This window comes from Hyla sarda, chromosome 11 (assembly GCF_029499605.1).
Source record: "Hyla sarda isolate aHylSar1 chromosome 11, aHylSar1.hap1, whole genome shotgun sequence".
Classification (NCBI taxonomy): Eukaryota; Metazoa; Chordata; class Amphibia; order Anura; family Hylidae; genus Hyla; species Hyla sarda.
The window spans coordinates 33,671,589-33,695,266 of NC_079199.1; the positions used below are offsets into that span (position 1 = coordinate 33,671,589).

At 43.5% G+C, this 23,678-nt stretch overlaps 1 protein-coding gene across 4 annotated transcripts in view; it reads left to right on the forward strand.

The window, feature by feature from the left end:
* ZNF106 (zinc finger protein 106) overlaps nt 1-23,678 on the forward strand; it is a 79,684-nt gene that overhangs the window by 15,484 nt on the left and 40,522 nt on the right. For all 4 annotated transcript variants that reach the window (XM_056546772.1, XM_056546771.1, XM_056546773.1 and 1 more), the window contains exons 2-3: nt 16,448-16,532; nt 20,836-20,897. In XM_056546772.1, the coding sequence (XP_056402747.1) occupies nt 16,479-16,532; nt 20,836-20,897 (116 nt within the window). In that variant the 5' untranslated portion in view covers nt 16,448-16,478. The remainder of the gene's footprint in view (nt 1-16,447; nt 16,533-20,835; nt 20,898-23,678) is intronic.

The window sequence follows — 23,678 nt, forward strand, 5'->3', positions numbered from 1 at the left end:
CAAGTGACCGGCTCAGTGACAGGAAGCAGAGGTTGGGTGACAGTTACAAGTTGGGTTCCACAGGGGTTAGTACTGGGTCCACTTCTTTTCAATATTTTATTAATGACCTTGTAGAGGGATTACAAATAGTGCTGAATAGAGAATATTCACAATGCTAATTTTTACCACGAATATCGGCACTTCACAATTTCGCAAATATTTAGAACATAGTGATGACTTAATGAAGAATATTCATTGTTGTTTTTTTTTTTAGTTTTTATGCAAATATCGACTCTTCCAGACTGGACACTAATCCCTCCCTTTTAGGTGAAAGATATAATCATGCATGTGCACTATGCTAATTTCATTACGAATTTGAAAAAAAACCAACATAGCGAATATCGCGAACGTAGGACGAATATTCGTCCATATATCCGCGAAATATCGCAAATTCGAATATGGCCCCTGCTGCTCATCACTAATTACAAAGTAGAATTTCTATATTTGCAGATGACCCTAAACTGGGTATGGTGATTACCACAGAGGAGGATAACCTAATATTAAAGAGGGATCTGGGGAAGCTGGAGGCTTGGGCACAGACATGGCAAATTAACCTCTTAAGGACTCAGGGTTTCTCCGTTTTTGCACTTTCGTTTTTTCCTCCTTACCTTTTAAAAATCATAACCCTTTCAATTTTCCACCCAAAAATCCATATTATGGCTTATTTTTTGCGTCGCCAATTCTACTTTGCAGTGACATTAGTCATTTTACCCAAAAATGCACGGAGAAACGGAAAAAAAAATCATTGTGCGACAAAATCGAAAAAAAAACGCCATTTTGTAACTTTTGGGGGATTCCATTTCTACGCAGTGCATATTTCGGTAAAAGTTACACCTTATCATTATTCTGTAGGTCCATACGGTTAAAATGATACCCTACTTATATAGGTTTGATTTTGTCGCACTTCTGGAAAAAATCATAACTACATGCAGGAAAATTTATACGTTTAAAAATGTCATCTTCTGACCCCTATAACTTTTTTATTTTTCCACGTACAGGGCGATATGAGGACTCATTTTTTGCGCCGTGATCTGAAGTTTTTATCGGTATGATTTTTGTTTTGATCTGACTTTTTGATCACTTTTTATTCATTTTTTTAATGGTATAAAAAGTGACCAAAATACGCTTTTTTGGACTTTGGAATTTTTTTGCGCGTACGCCATTGATCGTGCGGTTCAATTAATTATATATTTTTATAGTTCGGACATTTACGCACGCGGCGATACCACATATGTTTGTTTATTTTTTTTTTACACTGTTTTATTTTTTTTATGGGAAAAGGGGGGTGATTCAAACTTTTATTAGGGAAGGGGTTAAATGACCTTTTATTAACACTTTTTTTTTACATTTTTTTTGCAGTGTTATAGGTCCCATAGGGACCTATAACACTGCACACACTGATCTCTCATTCTGATCACTGGCGTGTATTAACACGCCTGTGATCAGCATTATCGGCGCTTGACTGCTCCTGCCTGGATCTCAGGCACGGAGCAGTCATTCGTCGATCGGACACCGAGGAGGCAGGTAGGGGCCCTCCCGGTGTCCGGTCAGCTGTTCGGGGCGCCGCGATTTCACCGCGGCGTTCCCGAACAGCCCGACTGAGCAGCCGGGTCACTTTCAGTTTCACTTTAGAAGCGGCGGTCAGCTTTGATCGCCGCTTCTAAAGGGTTAATACCGCACATCGCCGCGATCGGCGATGTGTGGTATTAGCCGCGGGTCCCGGCCGTTAATGAGCGCCGGGACCGACGCGATATGATGCAGGATCGTGGCGCGATCCCGCTTCATATCGCGGGAGCCGGCGCAGGACGTAAATATACGTCCTGCGTCATTATGGGGTTAAAGAGGTATTCCAGGATTTTTATTTTTTTATTTTTTTTTATTTGACTATGCTACAGGGGCTGTAAAGTTAGTGTAGTTCATAATATATCGTCTGTACCTGTGTGTGACGGTTTTCTCACAATTCTTCTGTGATTTTCTCTCCAATATTTATTTTTTAACAGCATACAAAATGACTGTTGTCTCAGATTTTTCACAGGTTGCAATGCGGCCGAGACCTGACATCACTAGTCAGCTGATGACAGGGAGCCTGTCTGCTTCAATGGGTGGAACGAATGCTTGGTGGGAGAGAGATCATTCTGCAACTAATGCAACAGCTGTAGGCACCCTGATTGAAAACCACAGGTCTTTGGATGCAGCTCATTTATGTTTCAATAGGTGGGGTGGCTGATGTGTGGGAGGGAGGAAAATGGAATTATGGGATTTGTAGTCAAAAAAAGAAAAGTCAGACAGGAAATATCAGTTCACAAAAAGCTATCCACAGTGTTATGGTAATCTGACAACATAGCCATTTATCCCCAAGACAAGCGCAGATCCTTCCTAAGCATGTCCATTACTGTCTGCCAGGTACTGTCTGGTGGATAACCCCTTTTAAGTTTAATGTGAATAAATGTAACGTTATGCACTTGGGCCGTAAAAACAAAATGTGCAGGTATGTGCTAAATAATAAGACACTAGGTCAAACTTCTACCGAAAAAGACTTGTGGATACTGGTGAACAGTAAACTCGACTTAACCACTGTATAAATCATTAGTCAGATTACATATGGAATATTGTGTCCAATTCTGGGCACCTGTGTATATATAAAGGACATGGCCGAACTGGAGAGAGTGCAGAGGAGAGTGACGTAGATAATTAATGATATGGGAGGATTACAGGACCAAGACAGATTATTAAGCTTGAGGTTATTTAGTTTAAAGAAAATATGTCTTAGGGGCGATCTGATCACAATGTATAAATATATGAATGGACAGTACAGAGATTTTTCTAGTGATCTTTTTATACCTAGGCCGGTAACCATGACAAGGGGAACATCCTCTCTGTCTAGAGGAAAGAAGGTTTCACCATCATCACAGACAGAGATTCTTTACTGTAAGAGCAGTGAGACTATGGAACTCTTCCACATGATGTTGTGATGTCTCACTCAATGAACAAGTTCAACGGGGGCCTGGATGTTTTTCTAGGGAGTAAAATGACGGGTTATGGATAGTAGATTTATGGGGATAGAACATTGATCCAGGGATTTATTCTGATCGCCATATTGGGGTCGGGAGGGAATTTTTTCCTCGGTCATGGGTCAATTGGCATCAGCCAATGCCAAAGCATGTGGGGGGGGGGGTTCCTTCCTCTGGATCAACACAGTAGGGTTTTAGGTTGAACTCGATGGACTCTTATCTTTTTTCGACCTTACAAACTATGTTCCTATACTAAAAGTAAAGCAAAGCAGAAGGAAAGACTCTGCAACTCACCACTGCTGTAGAACGCGTGGACTTTATTCAATGTATTTGATCATGACACAGCCCATCTCGGGGAAGGGAGATACAGGAGGCAGGGGGTACGGGTGGGACAGCGCAGTTTCGTGCTGACTGGGCACTTCCTCAAGCCAAACGAACCAGAGTCTGGTTCAGCTTTGCTTTACTTATCATATTCACGCATTCCTCAGAGCACCGCCTAGCTGTCCAGCGGGGATCCGGTACACCTGTCTCCTTCTTTAGCCAGTTGCTGCACTTCTCAGGGAACTAGTAATGCTGGATGAATAGGACTCTTCTACATGGTATCTTACTATACTGTAGGTTCATATAACCTTCTCATGTATCTGCTGCAGCATTTTTTCCTGCTGACTTACTGCAGATCTACGTATTTGATGAAGCTGGCATTCTGAACCACTAGATGGAGTTTAGACTTAAGTTTGTTGGCAAGAAATACAAGCATTGTACACCAGGGTAGAGTATTTACTACATATACTTCAGAAACGAACACTCAGAAACGGCAGAAAACCTGAAAAATAAATCAATGGTTTTTGGGCCCAATCTATGCCAATTTTTAATCATTCTTTATTTTGTTCTTTCTCATTTCATTGTACGGTCATAAAAGTTAAGGGGTACTCCGGTGGAAAACAATTGTTTTTAAATCAACTGGTGCCAGAAAGTTAAACAGATTTGTAAATTACCTCTATTAAAAAATCTTAACCACTTAGGGACCAAGGGCATACAGGTCCCCCCCCCCCCCCCCAAAAAAAAACAGAGCCTCCAGCTGTTGCAAAACAACAACTCCCAGTATTTCTGGACAGCCACTGACTGTCCAGACATGCTGGCAGTTTAGCAACAGCTGGAGACACACTGTTTGGGAATCACTGGCGTAGAATACCCCTATGTAATCCCTAATTCAGTCCTCAAATGCGCATGGCGCTCTCTCACTTCGGAGCCCTGTCGTATTTCAAAGAAACTGTTTAGAGCCAGGTATGGGGTATTTCCGTACTCGGGAGCCATTGCGTTACAAATTTTGGGGGGCTTTTTCTCCTTTTACCCCTTATGAAAAGTAAAAGTTGGGGGCTACCCCAGCCTGTTAGGTAAAAGACCCCCAAAATTTGTAACGCTATTTCTCCTGAGTACGGAAATACCCCATATGTGGGCGAAAAATGCTCTGCGGGCGCTCAACAAGGCTCAGGAGTGAGAGTGCACTATGTACGTTTGAGGCCTAAATTGGTGATATGCACAGGGGTGGCTGATTTTACAGCGGTTCTGACACAAACCCAAAACAATAAATACCCACATGTGACCCCATTTTGGAAACTACACCCCTCGCAGAACGTAACAAGGGGTATAGTGAGCATTAACACCCCACAGGTGTTTGATGAATGTTGGAGATACCCTAAATTTTTCATTTTCACACAAGGGAAAATGGGGAAATAAAAGCCTCCCAAAATTTGTAACCCCATTTCTTCTGAGTAAGAACATACCCCATATGTGGATGTAAAGTGCTCTGCTGGTGCCCTACAATGCTCAGAAGAGAAGGAGCGCCATTGGGCTTTTGAAGAGAAAATTTGTCCAGAATTGAAGGCCACGTGTGTTTACAAAGTCCCCATAGTGCCAGAACAATGGACTCCCCCCACATGTGACCCCATTTTGGAAACTACACTCACGTAATGTAATTAAGGGTACAGTGAGCATTTACACCCACAGGTGTCTGACAGATTTTTGGAACAGTGGTCCGTGAAAATGAAAAATTTTTTCATTTGCACAGCCCACAGTTCCAAAGATCTGTCAAATCTAGTGGGGTGTAAATACTCACTGCACCCCTTATTACATTCTGTGAGGGGTGTAGTTTCCAAAATAGGGTCACATGTGGGGGTCCACTGTTCTGGCAGAAAGGTGGACTTTGTAAACGCACATGGCCCCTGACTTGCATTCCAAACAATTTTTCCCCCCAAAAGCTCAATGGCGCTCCTTCTCTTCTGAGCATTCTAGTGTGCGCCAGCAGAGCACTTGACGTCCACACATATGGAGTAATTCCATACTCAGAAGAGATGGGGTTGCAAATTTTGGGGGGCATTTTGTCCTACTATTCCTTGTAAAAATTAAAAATTTGAGGGAAAACTAGCATGTTAGTGAAAAAAAAAATAATTTACACATCCAACTTTAATGAAAAGTCGTCAAACACCTGTGGGGTGTTAAGGCTCACTTGACTCCTTGTTACCTGCTTTGAGGGGTGTAATTTCCAAAATAGTATGCCATGTGTGTGTGTTTTTTTTTTTTTTTTTTTTTTTTTTTTTTTTGCTGTTCTGGGACCATAGGGGCTTCCTAAATGTGACCTGCCCCCCAAAAATCATTTCAGAAAAACTCGCTCTCCAAAATCCCACTGACGCTCCTTCCCTTCTGAGCCCTCTACTGCGCCCGCCGAACACTTGACATCCACATTTGAGGTATTTTCTTACTCGAGAGAAATTGGGTTACACATTTTAGGAAGATTTCTCTCCTTTTACCCCTTGTAAATAACTGGGTCTACAAGAACATGCCAGTGTAAAAAATGAAGATTTTGAATTTTCTCCTTCAATTTGCTGCTATTCCTCTGAAACACCTAAAGGGTTAACAAACCTTTTGAATGTGATTTTTAATACTTTGAGGGGTGTAGTTTTTATAATGGGGTCATTTGTGGGGTATTTCTAATAGGAAGGCCCTTCAAATCCACTTCAAAACTGAACTGGTCCCTGAAAAATTTCGATTTTGAAAATTTTGTGAAAAATTGGAAAATTGCTGCTATACTTTGAAGCCCTCTGGTGTCTTCCAAAAGTAAAAACATGTCAACTTTATGATGGAAGAAACATAAAGTAGACATATTGTATATGTGAATCAATATATAATGTATTTGATTTGTCTATTTTCCTTATAAGCAGAGAGCTTCAAAGTAAAAAAAATGCAAAATTTTCAATTTTTTCATAAAATTGTGGAATTTTTCACCAAGAAGTGATGCAAGTATAGACAAAATTTTACCACTAACATAAAGTAGAATATGTCACAAAAAAACATTCTCGGAATCAAAATGAAAGGTAAAAGCATCCCAGGGTTATTAATGCTTAAAGTGACAGTGGTCAGATGTGCAAAAAAGGGCCGGGCCCTATAGTGAAAATTGGCTGGGTCCTTAAGGGGTTAAAGTGAAAATGGGCTTGATCCTTTAGGGGTTAATCCTTCCAGTACTTATCAGCTGCTGTATACTACAGAGGAAGTTCTTTTTGAATTTATTTTCTGTCTGACCACTGCTCTCTGCTGACAACTCTGTCCATGTCACGAACTGTGACCGTAACCCTTTAAATGTTTGTTCATTTTTATATTTATTAAAAATATTCATGAACATTGTAAAAGCAATAGACTTTTATTATTATTATACATTTATTGCACATTGTGACAGGTTACAGGTATTAACAAACATACTTTGTTTCATACTAGGGCTGCACTATAGTTCGCAATCAAATTGCAACTTTTGCGAATTACGATATATTTTGCCCTTTCAAAAAATGTGCGATTATTAGGAGAGACAGGCCAGGTGATGTCTGGCATGAACCCTTTAGGTGCCGCAATCAAAGATTGATTGTGGCGTCTAAAATGCTGAAAACAAGTGCTGGTAGCTCAGTAGAGCTGATTAGGACACCCATGGGGTCCCGATCAGCTGAGTGGAGGGCGGAGGGTCCCTACCTTTCTTCTCCTTGTCCGATTGGCTCTCTAATAAAGCAGGCAGCCTATAGTAATGGAGTGCCGATAACACTGATCAATGATGTGATATAGACTTTTTTTTTTAATAATCAAACCACTATAATATCACATTCTTTACCTGGGGCCTACAACCCCTTCAATGTCTTCCTCTTGAACTTGATCATCTATCTACTTTTACTTTTGTTCTTCAGTAATGCATAGTTCAAGACTTATATCATCCTTTCTTCTTTATTAATCTACAGTGGAAATTGGCAACAAAATCAGTGCTAAGGAGGTCAAGCAGAGAGAGGGGGCCATAGAACGGGAATAAAAAAAACACACACAACCTCAATACCTTCAATCTTTTTCTCTTTTCCTCATTTTCCTTTATCATTTCACATTTTTACAACTCCCTTATTACCTCACCCCGACTTGCCAGCCCTAGACTGTACCTTTTTTAAAGGGGTACTCCGCCCCAGGCATCTTATCCCTTATCCAGGGGGGATGATAATCCCCACACCCCCTCCCATAGACTTGTATTGAGTGGGCGTGACGTGACATCACGGGGGCGGAGCCGTGACATCACGATGCTCCGTCCCCTGCATCGCCAGTTTGCTCTGTAGTGATGACGGCGGGGTGGCGCTGGTTAGGGGATAAGATGTATGGGGCAGAGTACCCCTTTAAGGTTCCAGCCTTTGATTGACTTTCCCCTGACCCCCATAGATGGCATTCAACTCATCCAGGGCTGTCAGTGGTGCGAGGAATTAGGCATATTTTGCCCTTTTTTGTTTCTTTTTATTTACTTTATATATTTTTCCACTTCTGTGATATAGATTCTTATGACACCGCATTGATCAGTGTCTGCATTGTATTACATCTGTGTGTCATAAGTTGTTGTAAAACTACAACTCCCATCATGCCTGTACAGCTTTTGGCTATCTGGTCATGCTGGGAGTTGTAGTTTTGCAACAACTGGAGACACACTGTGTGAAAACCTATCCTTTGGATAGGGGATAAGATTTTGCCCGGAATACTCCTTTAACCCCTTCAGGACGGAGCCCATTTTGGCCTTAAGGACCGGAGCGTTTTTTGCACATCTGACCACTGTCACTTTAAACATTAATAACTCTGGGATGCTTTTACTTATCAATCTGATTCCGAGATTGTTTTTTCGTGACATATTCTACTTTAACATAGTGGTAAATTTTTGTCGATACTTGCATCCTTTCTTGGTGAAAAATCCGTAAATTTGATGAAAAATTAGAAAATGTTGCATTTTTCTAACTTTGAAGCTCTCTGCTTGTAAGGAAAATGGATATTACGAATACATTTTTTTTTGGTTCACATATACAATATGTCTACTTTATGTTTGCATCATAAAATTGATGAGTTTTTACTTTTGGAAGACACCAGAGGGCTTCAACGGTCAGCAGCAATTTTCCGATTTTTCACAAAATTTTCAAACTCCGTATTTTTCAGGGACCAGTTCAGGTTTGAAGTGGATTTGAAGGGTCTTCATATTAGAAATACCCCATAAATGACCCCATTATAAAAACTACACCCCCCAAAGTATTCAAAATGACATTCAGTCAGCGTTTTAACCCTTTAGGTGTTTCACACGAATAGCAGCAAAGTGAAGGAGAAAATTCACAATCTTCATTTTTTACACTTACATGTTCTTGTAGACCCAAGTTTTGAATTTTTACAAGGGGTAAAAGGACAAAATTTTTACTTGTATTTGTAGCCCAATTTCTCTCGAGTAAGGACATACCTCATATGTCTATGTAAAGTGTTAGGCGGGCACAGTAGAGGGCTCAGAAGGGAAGGAGCGACAAGGGGATTTTGGAGAGTACGTTTTTCTGAAATGGTTTTTGGGGGGCATGTCACCTTTAGGAAGCCCTTATGGTGCCAGAACAGCAAAAAAAAACACATGGCATACCATTTTGGAAACTAGACCCCTCGGGGAATGTAACATGGGATAAAGTGAACCTTAATACCCCACAAGTGTTTCACGACTTTTGCAAATGTAAAAAAAAAATAAAAAATTTTTTTACCTAAAATGCTTGTTTTCCCAAAAATTTGTAATTTTTAAAAAGGGTAATAGCAGAAAATACCCCTAAAAATTTGTAACACAATTTCTCCCGAGTACGGCGATACCCCATATGTGACCCTAAACTGTTGCCTTGAAATACGACAGGGCTCCAAAGTGAGAGCGCCATGCGCATTTGAGGCCTAAATTAGGGACTTGCATAGGGGTGGACATAGGGGTATTCTACGCCAGTGATTCCCAAACAGGGTGCCTCCAGCTGTTGCAAAACTCCCAGCATGCCTGGACAGTCAACGGCTGTCCGACAATACTGGGAGTTGTTTTGCAACAGCTGGAGGCTCCGTTTTGGAAACAGGGGCGTACCAGACGTTTTTCATTTTTATTGTTGAGGGGAGGGGGGCTGTGTAGGGGTTATGTATACGTAGTGTTTTTTACTTTTTATTTTTTGTGGTAGTGTAGTGTTTTTAGGGTACAGTCGCACGGGCGGGGGTTCACAGTAGTTTCTCGCTGGCAGTTTGAGCTGCAGCAGAAAGTTTGCGGCAGCTCAAACTTGCAGCCAGATACTTACTGTAATCCTCCGCCCATGTGAGTGTACCCTGTACGTTCACATTGGGGGGGACATCCAGCTGTTGCATAACTACAACTCCCAGCATGCCCGTTGGCTGTCGGTGACTGCTGAGAGTTGTAGTTTTGCAACAACTGTAGGCACACTGGTTATGTATCACTGAGTTTGTGACCTAACTCAGTGTTTCACAACCAGTGTGCCTCCAGCTGTTGCAAAACTACAACTCCCAGCATGTACGGTGCATGGTGTACGGTGACTGCTGAGAGTTGTAGTTTGCAACAGCTGGAGGCACACCGGTCGTGAAACACTGAGTTAGGTAAAAAAAAAAACTCACAACAAGTTTCACAACCAGTGTGCCTTCAGCTGTTGCAAAACTACAACTCTCAGCAGTCACCGACAGCCAATGGGCATGCTGGGAGTTGTAGTTATGCAACCAGCAGATGCACCACTACAACTCCCAGCATGCACTTTAGCTGTTTGTGCAAGCTGGAAGTTGTAGTTATACAACAGCTGAAGGTACACTTTTCCATAGAAAAAATGTGCCTCCAGCTGTTGCAAAACCATAAGTCCCAGCATGCCCATAAGGGAATGCTGGGAGTTGTGGTGGTCTGCCTCCTGCTGCTGCATAACTACAGCTCCCAGCATGCCCTTTTTGCATGCTGGGAGCTGTTGCTAAGCAACAGCAGGAGGCTGTCACTCACCACCTGCTGCTGCTTGATCGCCACACAGGTCAGTCCCGCCGCCGTCGTCGCTCCTGGGGCCCCGATCCCAACATGGACGCCTGGGATCGGGGTCCCCAGCACCCGGGGTGCACGTCCCGCACCCGCTCACGTCCTCCGGAAGAGGAGCGGGTGCGGGAGTGACACCCGCAGCAGGCGCCCTGATTGGTCGGCCTGGGAATCCGGCCGACGAATCAGGGCGATCGTGAGGTGGCACGAGTGCCACCTCACCCCTGCAGGCTCTGGCTGTTCGGGGCCATCAGAGACGGCCCCGAACAGCCAGTAATTCCGGGTCACCGGGTCACTGGAGACCCGATTGACCCGGAATCGCCGCAGATCGCTGGACTGAATTGTCCAGCGATCTGCGGCGATCGCCGACATGGGGGGGCATAATGACCCCCCTGGGCGATATGCCGGGATGCCTGCTGAACGATTTCAGCAGGCATCCGGCTCCGGTCCCCAACCGGCTAGCGGTGGGGGCCGGAATTCCCACGGGCGTATGGATACGCCCTCGGTCCTTAAGGACTCGGGATGCAGGGCGTATCCATACGCCCTATGTCCTGAAGAGGTTAAGGGGTCAAAAGAGGACATTTTAAAGGAGAACTCCGGAATAGGAAAATTATCCTCCATACTGCCGGCAATAAAAAAAATAGAGGTACATACCTTCCTTTGCTCCCTCGGTGCCTCCAGTAACCGGCTCTGGTCTCCGCCGCGATCCTCTTCCTGGTTGCCGGTGGTCGGCGAGTCATGCTGCACTCAGCCAATCACCACCCGCAGCAAAGTCCCGACTCGGCCGGCGATAGGCTTAGCCGCCGTGTGAGAATGCTTCAAGACACACAATTCTTCACTACACCGGCACCTGCTGCCGGGGCTGAAAACATCACACTGCCGCTCAGCCTATCGCCGGCCGAGTCGGGACTTCACTGCGGCCGGTGATTGGCTGAGTGCAGTATGACTCGCCGACCACCGACAACCAGGAAGAGGATCGCGGTGAAGGAAGGTATGTAAATCTTTATATTTTTTACTGCCGGCAATTTTTCTATTCCGGAGTTCTCCTTTAAAGGAGTACTCAAGTACTGTAAAACTTATCACGGCACCCCCGAAGTCCCCAGGAAGGGGGCGTGCCGATCCCTGCACAAAGCATCGACTGGCAAACACCCTCTCCATGTATCCCATAGAACTACATGGAGCGGGCGTGTCGACCGACTCTTCCTTGGGGGGGTCGGCACATCCCCTTCTTGCGGACCACCGGGGTGTTGTGCAGGAGAACACAAAGGTCAAAATCAATGGCAAAATCTACTTTGAAAAGGGTGAAATCTGTGATGAAAATCTGCACCAGAGGTCATTTTGCACTTGAAAAAAATTCTATTGCATGTAGATCTCTTGTCTTCTACTGTATCCTGCTGCATGTGTTCTTTGTGCAAATCCACACGTAAAATCACATTCATCCCCTCATGTCGTCTGCCTCCACGCTGTTACCCCTTTTATGTGATATTACTGTTTTCAGTGTATTTTGGTGACCTTAACATAGGTCCTTAGACTATTTGACTGCATCGTTTTAGAAGGTCTTATACTTCTCCTGAGGTCACCAATGGGATTCATTGCCAGGGAAGTTTGCAAGAAGTGAAAGTCTTTAGATTTTAGAAACAACTGCTCCTCTGAGTCCATGGCGCTGCCTTGTTCCTTTCAGCTGTCGCTTTATATAGTTAGAACATTACAAGCATAGATCGATGGGGGAAAAAATAGCTTTGACATAAGGTCTTTTTTGCATGCAGAAGAAATTGATCGTGGGAGTAAATACAAAATTGTGAAAGTTGTTAGGGTAACATGACCGCATAAGAGAGTGCGCCTTAATCTTTTTCCTCTTTCTCTTGCATGTCTCCAGGGACAAATACTAGCTAATTACTAGCACTGTATCCACTTTTCTCTAGTATAGTTAGAAAGGTGCTGAGTGATATGTCCGGAGAACCCTTTTAAAAAAAATATTTTTAAAAATTCAAAAAAAAATGCATAAGCAATGTGAAGGTAGATATTTTGTCAAAAACAATAGTGTTTACCTGTTTAAGCTGACAATTTAGGATACACTGTCCTGAATTGACACCTTATCTTTATGCTGTAGGTCCATATGATTAAAATGATACCCTACTTATATACCGTATATTTATTTTGTTTTAATTCTTAAATTATAACTTTTTGTACGAAAAATAGCATGTTTAAAAATGTCCTCTTCTGACCCCTATAACTTTTTTATTTTACCATATACAGGGATGTGTGAGGGCTAATTTTTTTGCGCTGTGATCTGTATTTTTTATCAGTACTATTTTTGTTGTGATGGGACACAATGGGTATACGCCATTGACCATGGGATTAAAGTAATGTTACATTTTTATAGTACGGACAGTTACGCACGCGGCGATACCACATATGTTTATTTTTGTTTACATTGTTGTTTTTTTTAATGAAAAACAGGGGTGATTCAAACTTTTATTAGGGAAGGGATTAAATCACTTTTATGTGACATCACGAGGGGGACTTGGCATGATGGTTCCAAGACTAAAGCAACAGCCCTGCACTGCTGCGGTCCCAGCGGTGGTTTATGGGATAAGATGTCCATGGGCGGAATACCCCTTTAAAGGGTAGCTCCCACCATCGGTTCTTTTTTTCTGTTCCTGCCTATTGCCCATCTATCCCTAACCCCCTCCCTGCCTTTATATATATTTTTTTTTTACTATATTAAAATGGCTTTTTGTCTGCCTAATGTGCTCACTATCAGGCAGACTTCCCCAGCAGGCGTGACTCACTGATGTCTGCTGGGGCCGACACTTTCGCCCTTAGTTCACTATACAGGGTGCCTCCAGCTGTTTCACCACTACAACTCCCAGCTTGCCCTGACATCTACTGGCTGTCAGGGCATGCTGGGAGTTTTAGTGGTGAAACAGCTGGAGGCACCCTGTGGTGAAAACAATAACTTTGTTAGCGCAGCGGTGCTACCCCGAACCCCGCTACCCCCCGCCATACCTCTAGTGCAGAGCAGCGGCAGCACTCCCCCGAACCCCGCTCCCCCCCCCTTGTCACCAGTGCTGAGCAACGGCGGTGCTCCCCCGAACCCTGCTTCCCCCCCCATATGCCACTAGTGCTGAGCAGCAGCGGCGGCGCTCCCCCTCCCCCCGCTCCCTCCCCCCCATGCCTCTAGTGCTGAGCAGTAGTGGCAGTGCGCCCCAGAACCCCGCTCCCCCCCTCCATGCCACTAGTGCTGAGCAACGGCGGTGCTCCCCCGAACCCCGCTCCCCCCCCCCCCCATATGCCACTAGTGCTGAGCAGCAGCGGCGGCGTTCCCCTCCCCCGCTCCCTCCCCCCAATGCCTCTAGTGCAGAGCAGTGGCGGCGCACCCCCTGACCCCCCCCCCCCCATACCTCTAGTGCAGAGTGGCGGCATGTAGATGCTGGGAGGTGGGGCCGGCGTGTCAAGCAAGGGAGCCAATGCGCTCTCAGCGCTTGCTCCCCCCTTTCTGATTGACTAGCAGGGAGCGAGCGAAGGCAGAATGTATTAGGACCGATGCCCGGCCGGCATCAGTCCGAATTCAGGCGTGACATCACGTCAGCCTGCAGCCGGCCACTAGGAGGGAGACCCCTAGTTGCCGTTTTCAACATTAAAATAAACTATTTTAATGAAATCATTTTTTATAGGTTTATACTAGAGATATGTTGTTGTACATAAGTACTACAACATATCGAAAAAAAGTTTGGTGACAGTGCCCATTTAAGGCATTAGTATTTGAGCAATAAGGTGTGTGGGCAAACCCCATAAAATTTAGTTTTGTGAACACCGTTTATTCTGCATATTAAATGGTATATATCATGATGCATGTGCCTCCTGAGCAGCTCTTGTAGTAAATCATCACTCGTACGGTGCTTTTGTCCTCAATGCTCTCTCTGATATCCAATCATCGGTTTCCTATGTATTTATAGTGCCGGTTCCCAAGCAGTGTAATGTTTAAAGGTCTGCTGACTCTGGGTCTTCCTGTAATAGTGTATTATTACTCCGATACAGGCTGGGAACTGTCAGTATAATTTTAGATAAGGGGTGTTTATATGTTACAGGATCTTATAATCAGTAAATAAATGGCAAATGCTTCAGGGTTCATTTTTTGGATAACGTAAATTGGTTATCTATTCTATCAAAATTTGATTCCCTATGTTCAGGATAGGCTGTCAATATTACTTCAATAAATGTGTGTGTCGGGGGGGGGGGCTGGGGGTAGGGGATCGGAATCCTGATAATTTGCGACACTTTGACTTTGATGGAGTACCGTGCAGCTATTGAACACTGCATGTGGACGTTGATTTGACCACACGCAATTAATGCAATTTGGTATCTGTCCCCTCTCGTCTAGGAATGTATATTCCCGAGATTTATGCAGGGTGAAAGAGAAATGGTGGGGAGAAGAGGAGGTAATACTTTTTTGGCTCCATGGAAAACACCCTTTTAGTTGGCCATGCACATTCGGCTAAACCAGCTGATGTAGGTTGTATAGACCAACTATCTCATTTGTATGGTGTATGACCAGCTGCTCCCGAACAGCTGATGTCAGGGGGGTAAAACGGAAGTTGGATTTTTGCTGCCCCAATCCATTTGTTGTATGGGAGATCAGCTGCTGCCAGAAGAGTCTGGCAGCGGCTTTCTTCTCTCTCCTCATTGAGAACCCATGCATGTTCAGACAAATGTGCATTTCTATGGATGTTCAGGAGAGATGGCTGTTGGATGAACGCTTGTAAGCAGAGCCACCAAAATTCACCGGGTCTACCAGGTAGACCATACAGTGTAAATTTTAAATGGCACAAGGGAAGTATCTGGCAGCTGCTCATTGTCATAGAATTAAAGAGGATCTGTCAGCCCTTCTTAAATATAATTTCATAGACAATCCAAGTATTTACGAAAGCATTTCTGGAGTAACCTTTTTATTAACTCTGTGTGGTGCAGTTCATTTGTTATTCTGCTCATAAATATACAATTCTATATAGATAGATCTATTGTTTTACGGTCCAGCACTGTCAACACTGATAGTACAATATTGGATACAGACACTCCTAACAAGTATATCCCTGTTGTCCTTTTCGTCATAAATTTCCACAAGTCCAATTATATTACGGTACTTTCCATATAAAAATATGTGTTTGCTAAAAAATAGTCATGTCTGGAATGTCATGCTTAATACAGAATAAATAAAACCAAAGTTTTAGTCTTAGTGATAGTAAACATTTGACTTTTTTTTTTCTACTTTTATTTTTGGGAGACTTCTTAAAGGAAAACTGAAATAACCAGCACTAACCTATAGTGTGGATGACCCTCTTTCTAATTATGTTTACCTCAAATCCTACAAATCCGTCCAGCCGTTCAGATCATATGAGCAAAAATGTATTTGCAGAAACTAGTAATGGGGATGTTATCATTGCTTTATTGGCAATGGTAAGGCAGCATAAATACATTTTTGCTCATATCTTCTGGACAGATTTGGTAAAGATAGAAATCATTAGAAAGAGGGTCACCTGCATAATATTCCTGCTGGTTAGTGCGGATGATCGTCCTGTCAGTTTCCCTTTTTAATTGAGTGTCACAGTCAGCATATAGCTTTGCCTGGTAACTGCATTAATGGTTTAAGATTAAAGGAGTATTCCAGCGCAAAATAATTTATCCCCTATCCAAAGGTTAGGGGATATGTTATAGATCACGGCGGGTCCGAGCGCTGGGGCCCCCCCGGGATCTCCTGGACGGGGCCGTGGCAGTCTGCAGAAAGCCGCAGCAGACACGCCCCCTCCATGTATCTCTATGGGGTACATGGAGGAAGCGTGTCGACCGCGTGTCGACCGCGTGTCATGCGGGGACGAAACGCCCCCTTTCCAGCATACTGCTGTGGCCCCGTCCAGGAGATCCCGGCACTACAGATCTCCTTTAATATTTGTTTGGCCCAACAAGCATCCCAGATAATGGCCTAAAATAACCTCATTCTTCCTCTTTTGCTTTTACGCTAATAGTTTTTCTATTTTTGCTTTGACAGATATGGCTTGAGTTTTTAGTAAGAAGAGACAATGGTGCGTCAACGAAAATGCATCTTGTGCGAAATTGTATACAGTTCCAAAAAGGTAATTATTTTTAAATTGAAATGTTACAGTTTGTAAAACTATAAAAGACATATGGCCATCCAATTCAGCCTATTGCCCTATAGAGTTGATGTAAAGGAAGCTAAAAACCCCATGTGGAAGCGAATGTTCATCATTTTAGGGGTAAAAATTCCTTCCTAACTCGAAGTCTGTCAATGAGAATAAATCTCTGGATCAATGTCCCACAGTGAGTTCCATAGTCTCACTGCTCTTTCAGTAAAGAACCCCTGTCTGTACTTGTGTAGAAACCTTCTTTCATCCAGATGTAGAGGATGTCCCCTTGGTAAAGATACACTCCTGGGTATAGGCTCACTTTTCTTGCAAATGTTTAGACATTAATGGCTGTGTGTTGAATTATTTTGAGGGGACACAACATTAAATACTCTTATACAGGCTGTGCACTCACTTTACATTGTAGCAGAGTGTCATTTCTTCAGTGTTGTCTTTTTTTCTAATCTAAATAACCCTATTTTTGATAATCTTTCTAGGTACTGTAGGCATCCCATTTGCCTAATTTCTCTGTTTGGCTGTTTTTGTAACCTCTCCAGGTCCATTATATCTTTCTTGTACACTGGTGCCCAGTACTGTACACAGTATTCCATGTGTGGTCTGACTTGTGATTTGTACAGTGGTAGAATTATTTCCTTGTCGTGGGCATCTATGCCCCTTTTTGATGCACCCATGGTTTTATTCACCTTGGCAGCAGCTGCCTGACACTGGTTGCTACAGTTACATTTACTTGTCTAAATCCTTTTAAAATATCATTATTCCACAGTGTTTTCCCATTTTAGTACATATTCCCAACCTGGATTTTTCCTCCGCATGTGCATAACCCTAAATTTATCAGTGTTGAACCTCATCTGCCACTTCCCAGCCCAAGTCTCCAACTTGTTGAGATCCATTTGTAACAGTGCACAGTCCTCTATTGTGTTATCTTCTATACACAGTGCATTGTCCTCTATTTTTATCTACTTTACAGAGCTTAGTAACATCTGCAAAGATTAACACTCTACAATCCCTCTACAAGGTCATTAATAAATATTTTAAAGAGAATAGGACCTAAAACTGACCCCTGTGGTACCCCACTAATTACAGCAACCGATTGTTTAGTTAAAATAAAACATTTTGAAAATCTTTATTGATACAGGATAACCTCTGTTGTCTCAACTGAACAGTGCCTGGACATTGTTAGGTCAAGTGCATACAGGAATGTGGAGGTCATACACAGTACTGATTTATATTTAAGGGTTACTCTCATAAAAAAAAAAAAAAATAAATAAATAAATTGAGGAACATTTATCATGGTCTTTAGTGTCTTTTTTAATTTTTTTTCTTACTCTGGGCGCACAAAAAGTTGCACGTGCACCTGTGCACATTTTTGTGCGACTTTTGTGGGTACGCATAAAATTGCAAATAGCCTTACCTTAGCAACTTTCAGTTTTCACTTGCAGTGGTCGGGAATTTATAAAGTGCAAATGTCGCACAGAGGCAAAAAAAATCGCAAACCCTCCAAAAAGTCGCAAGTCAAAGCCAGGTCAGACCTGGCTTGCAAAAATGCCTTTTGACAGCATTTTTAAAAAGTCACAACTGCGACTTTCTCGAAAGTTCCGCTCTCCAGCCACCCGCCCTCTAACTGTTGCAAGACTAAAACTCCCAGCATGTCCTCACTGTAAGGGCATGCTGGGAGTTGGTCCTTCAGCAGGTGGGTGGCCGCAGGGCTGGCCAACTCACAGAAATATTAAAACACGGCAGTGTAATTTCATATTTCCTGCTCGGAACCGTGTTTCATATTCCTGGGAGCCGGCCGGCTCCGCTCCCCGGCCACCCGCCCGTATGTACCACCGCCCACTAGTGGTTGGAAGAGTACAACTCCCAGCATGCCCTTACAGTGAGGACATGCTGGGAGTTGTAGTCTTGCAACAGCTAGTGGGAGGGTGGTTGATACTGGTGTGTGGCCGGTGAGGGGAGCTGGCCGGCTCCCAGGAAGGTGAAATTACGGCACTATAATTTCACATTTCCTGCCCGGAGCAGCAGCCAATTACAGCTTCGGCTGGGAAATAAGAAATTATAGTGCCGTAGTTTCTTATTTCTGAGAGTCTGCCTATGAGCAGGACTCTATGCAGCCTGCTTCCCGGGCTTGCATTTTCACTAAATGGTGCCTCCAGCTGTTGCTAAACCCCAATTCCCATCACAGGAGTTGTAGTTTAGGAACAGCGAGACTCCAGCTGGTGCTTAATTGGAGGCTCGCTTTTGTTAAATTACAACTCCCATCATTCCCAGACAGCCAAACACTGTCTGGAAATGATGGGGGGGGGTTTAGAAACAGCTAAAGGGTACCTGTTTGGAAACCCTGCTTTATGGGCATTCTCCTCAGGGGAGAGCGCCATAAATGTACTTTACCAATTTTTTCTTCTCATTTTTGATCCATATATCTTGTGGAGAATAAAAATAGGGGGAACCACACACCTTTATTTTTTTTATTTATGCAAAAAATATGTGGGGTTACCCATATTTTCATTCTTTGCCAGATACAAACCAAGCAGAAACAGCCTGATGTTACCAGGGTGGGCGAGGGTCATTGTTACTGGCCCTCCCCAGCCTAAATAACGCCAGCCTGTTACCACCTAGGCCGAGGAGCACCATTTTTGACCCTCCTGGCTTGTTGGTACCGTCTCTTTCTGGCACCCCTGTGGCGGTGGGAACTGGTGTAGTAATTGGGGGTTAGTGCTAGCTGTAATTAAGGCGAACACTAAGCCCTGGCTTAGTAATGGACTCAGTCTATAAGATAGCTTCCACTACTAAGCCTGTAAAGTAAAAAAAAAATCCTGTTTAGTCCACGGAATCCGAAAAAAATTCTCTGCATACACAGATCTGAAAGGGGAAAAAAACAAAAATATTTAACATATATATCGCACATTTTTAACACTGCTGCGACTTTAGAGCAGAAAATAGGAGGTATTGTTAGTGGTATTCTGAAGACAATTATTGTTCTTCGCTAAAAGAAAAGTGGTATTCTAAAGAGATTTAATTGTGTTTTGCTTATGTGAGAAATTTATCAACCCCCTATGATAGTTTGATAAATATGTCACACATAAACAAAACTAAAACAAATGACTTCATGATTTCAAAACTCTCTTGCAAAAGCAAACAATGATAAATGTCCCCCTATATGTTTTAGAAACGTCAAGTTTGTATTGGTCATAGTCTAGGTGGTGAGACCCTCACCCACTGATTGCTAGAATGAACAGGGAGAAGCCCCTAGCGGAGCACTTCTCTCCCTGTTGTCTCCTAGCTCTAGGAGACAGGCTGCAAAGACTTTCTATACAATCCATTTTAGCTCATTGCAGCATGGAGATGAAAAATAACTCAGCAACCAGACCCTGACCAATCAAAACTTTTGACATGTCTCAGTGATTTTATTTACTTATTTATTTATTTTTAAATTACTGTAATGCTTAAAAGCATACATGTTGTGTACCTACTCTCACTGTTATTGAGTCCTTGAGAACCCCCTCCATGGTGCACGGCTATGTCTTTCTCTCAGTTTTTAGGTGGTGGGGCTAGAGCTGGGCTATTTGACAGTAGAACACACAAAATAATCCTTTCCTTTACTTCTCTGGCTTATAACAGCACATATACCTCTCTTCTATGCCATCACAGTGCTGGTGAAAGTGCTTTGACCAAGCTGCCATTGTGATGGGCCTATGGTTTACATGTCCCACTACTATACATGGCATATGGAGGTAGAATGATGTTACTGACGCACTGGGTGTGCAAGGTGTTATGTAAGCAGAGCTAAAGAAACAGCAGCAACACAGCAAGGAAGGGGTAACACTAGTCACTGAACTGCTGCTACAGGGGGAGACTGCATTGCAGCGCTGTGTATATTGAGTATTACCAGGGTACACTAGTATTTACATAGGGCACAGCTTTCATGGACTTTATGGGCGGTAAGAGATGAGCTTAAAACCTTTTAGGCTCAGACGGGCTCCCTTTCATCACCCTCTCAAGTAGTTGATGATTTTGTTTTCCATTGTCTTGTAAAGTTGCTCTCAAGAAACTAGGCATTTTTTAGTAGTAAAGATCAAAGTCAACAAACAAAATTGAGATGGAGGGAAAACAATTGACATAATCTAGTCTGCTATTGTAACCAGGGGAACTGGCCTGTATCCTATAAAGGCAAAACATGGTGGTGAAACATGTTTTTCGGTCTTATGTATAGATAATTTATACTATATAGTGGATAAATTATTATTTTATAATTACAATTTTCGCTCTTATGCAGGAAATGGATGAACACATGCGTAGCATGCTTCATCACAGGGAGCTGGAGAACTTACAGGGCAGGTAATATGCATAAAACAAATGGAAAAACTTGGAAACGATTTTTACTTTATTTTAGGCATTAAATTCTTCCAGTCTAACACCATTTCATGTATGTTAGTGTGCAGATCTGTTGTGACTCGTACTAAAGAGGCGTGAAATAGCTAGCGCCTATATGTTAGAAATCTGTGACATTCTTCCATGGGCAGAACAGCTGGCACCCAATATACTGCATGCCCCCAAGAAAGTTCTTTAGTGCAGTGGTTCACTGTCTTGAAATATCCACTCAACTGTTCAACTCGTCACCTCCCTTCCTACACACACTCTCCAAATATAAAGGCACAATCATTTGTTGTAGAGCATTACTTTATTAAGAGCTGTCACATTCTCAAATACAAGTGACTTGGACATAAAACAATTTCCTGATCCATCTACAAGATTATGTCAGAGATTTTAGGGGAGATTAATCAAAACCTATGCAGAGGAAATAGTGGTGCTTTTGGCCATAACAACCAATCAGGTCGCTTCTTTTGTTTTTCACAGGCCTTTTTAAAAAAATTAAAGAAGTAATCTGGTTGCTATTGGCAACTGTACCATGTTGCCTCTGCACATGTGTTGAGAAATCTCCCCCTTTGTGTTTAAAGTTTACCTATCATTATAGAAAAGACGATTTACATGTTTTAGGTACATTTAAAAAAGTTTTTATTGGTCAGGGTTTGAGTGTTCAGACCCCGACCGATCATTAGAATCGTTTGCCCCCAGCCACACTCTTTCTCTATGTGAATGGGGTATTCCTGTAGACTGACTTTATGAGAAAGTCTTAGTCACATGACAGAGCTTGGTGAGAATCCGTTGAGTGTGCACTTCTCCTGGCTCGTCTGACTCCAATCGATCAGAACTTTTGAAATGTCTGTGTGACATATAAAAAAGATTTTTTTTTTCTATGCTGACAGTGTCCATTTAAGTGCCTTGTCAAACACCTTCTGTCAAATTCTGACTTAAAGGTGGTATGTCTATTGCTGGTTTTGCTATCACTTTGAGAGATGGGGGTCAGACCTCTGGGACCTTTAGCAATCTGTCATCAGGGAGGGAGTCTGTCATCAGTTTCACCTGCACTAACCTGTTGGTACAGGCTGGTAGTGCGGGCAGCAGGCATTGCGCATGGCTTTGCGCATTTGCGCCAGTGCTTGGCCTGGCTGTGAGCAGGCTTGGGGAACTTTTGCCAAGTCCTAAAGATATGTTAAAAGGTTTGATCAGTTGTGATCTAGATGCTGAGCAGGAAGAAGCGCTTCTTTCCATGCCTCTCTCCTCTGTGCAGGAGACAGGCTCCATAGACTTACTATAGAATCCATCTCCTGGAGCCTGCATGACAGGTTATAGGTGTCTGATCACGGGGGCTTCTTTATCCCCTAGTTGAATGTAGCAGCAGTAGAGTTTATGAGGCTGTCTGAGATAGCAGAGGGCTGTGTTCTGTTATCTCTGTCCAATCCTTAGAGACTGAATGGAGCAGCATCTGGTATGCTTTACTGCTGTTTCATTTAAATAGCAACTGGCAGCAGGGTCACCCGCACTAACCTAAATATATACAGATTTGCATTTTTTTAACGCTTTTTTTTTTTACCGGCTGAAAATCAGTGTAGCCATTCAGGAGAAATCCATCTTGTTGTAAATATGTGAATTTCATTATGTTGTTTCTTATTTTCAATGGGCTGCTGCTATATGAGCAACACTTTCTCCTTCCCGCTGAGGCCGATGTCATCTTCCCCTTCATGAGTATTCATCTCTGCTTTACTCTCATAGCATGGCAGGGGCAGTTACATTGGCCTGAGCTGGCGGAAGAAAGCAGTGCCCATACAGCAGCAGCCCGCCTCGAGTGCCCCTACAGCACTCGAGGCAGGCTGCGGCTGTGGGGGCACTCGAGGCAGGCTGCGGCTGTGGGGGCACTCGAGGCGGGCTGCGGCTGTGGGGGCACTCGAGGCGGGCTGCGGCTGTGGGGGCACTCGAGGCGGGCTGCGGCTGTGGGGGCACTCGAGGCGGGCTGCGGCTGTGGGGACACTCGGGGCAGGCTGCGGGGGCACTCGAGGCAGGCTGCGGGGGCACTCGAGGCAGGCTGCGGCTTTGGGGGCGCTCGAGGCAGGCTGCGGCTGTGGGGGCAGCTGCAGCCGCAGCCTGCCTCGAGTGCCCCCACAGCCGCAGCCTGCCTCGAGTGCCCAACAGAAGAAATTACCACATTATGAACAAGATGGATTTCTCCTGAACAGCTTCACTGATTTTTGCCCTGTAAGAAGTGTTAGAAACAGGGTCACCTACACTCTCAACCTGTATTTTCAGGTTAGTGCAGGTGACTCAGCTATAAGTTTTCCTTTAAGCTGTGGATATGGGGCCTCTTTTCTCATCATAGGCTGCCCTGTGTTCAGACACTTATATGTAAGGAGTGCCAATCTTGGGAAAAACCCTTCAAAAGCTTGAAGAAAGACTGTTAGTATGCCTATAATAAAGAGCATCATTCTGTAGCACACCACCGCAGTGTTTTCCAACCAGTATGCCTCCAGCTGTTGCAAAACTATAGGCAGACAAAGCCTGTCCAGGCATGCTGGGAGTTGTAGTGTTTCAACAGCTGGAGGCACACTGCTTAGGAAACACCTTTCTAATCACTAGTCTTCTGATGGCAGATGTCAATATAAAGTCAGACTGACCCTTTACACATTGTGTTGTCAATGGATCATCATCAAAGTCTGCAGATCCAACAAAGCATTAATTTATATTTGGCCAGCTTTATTGTGCGTCCGTACAGAAAAGAAGGCC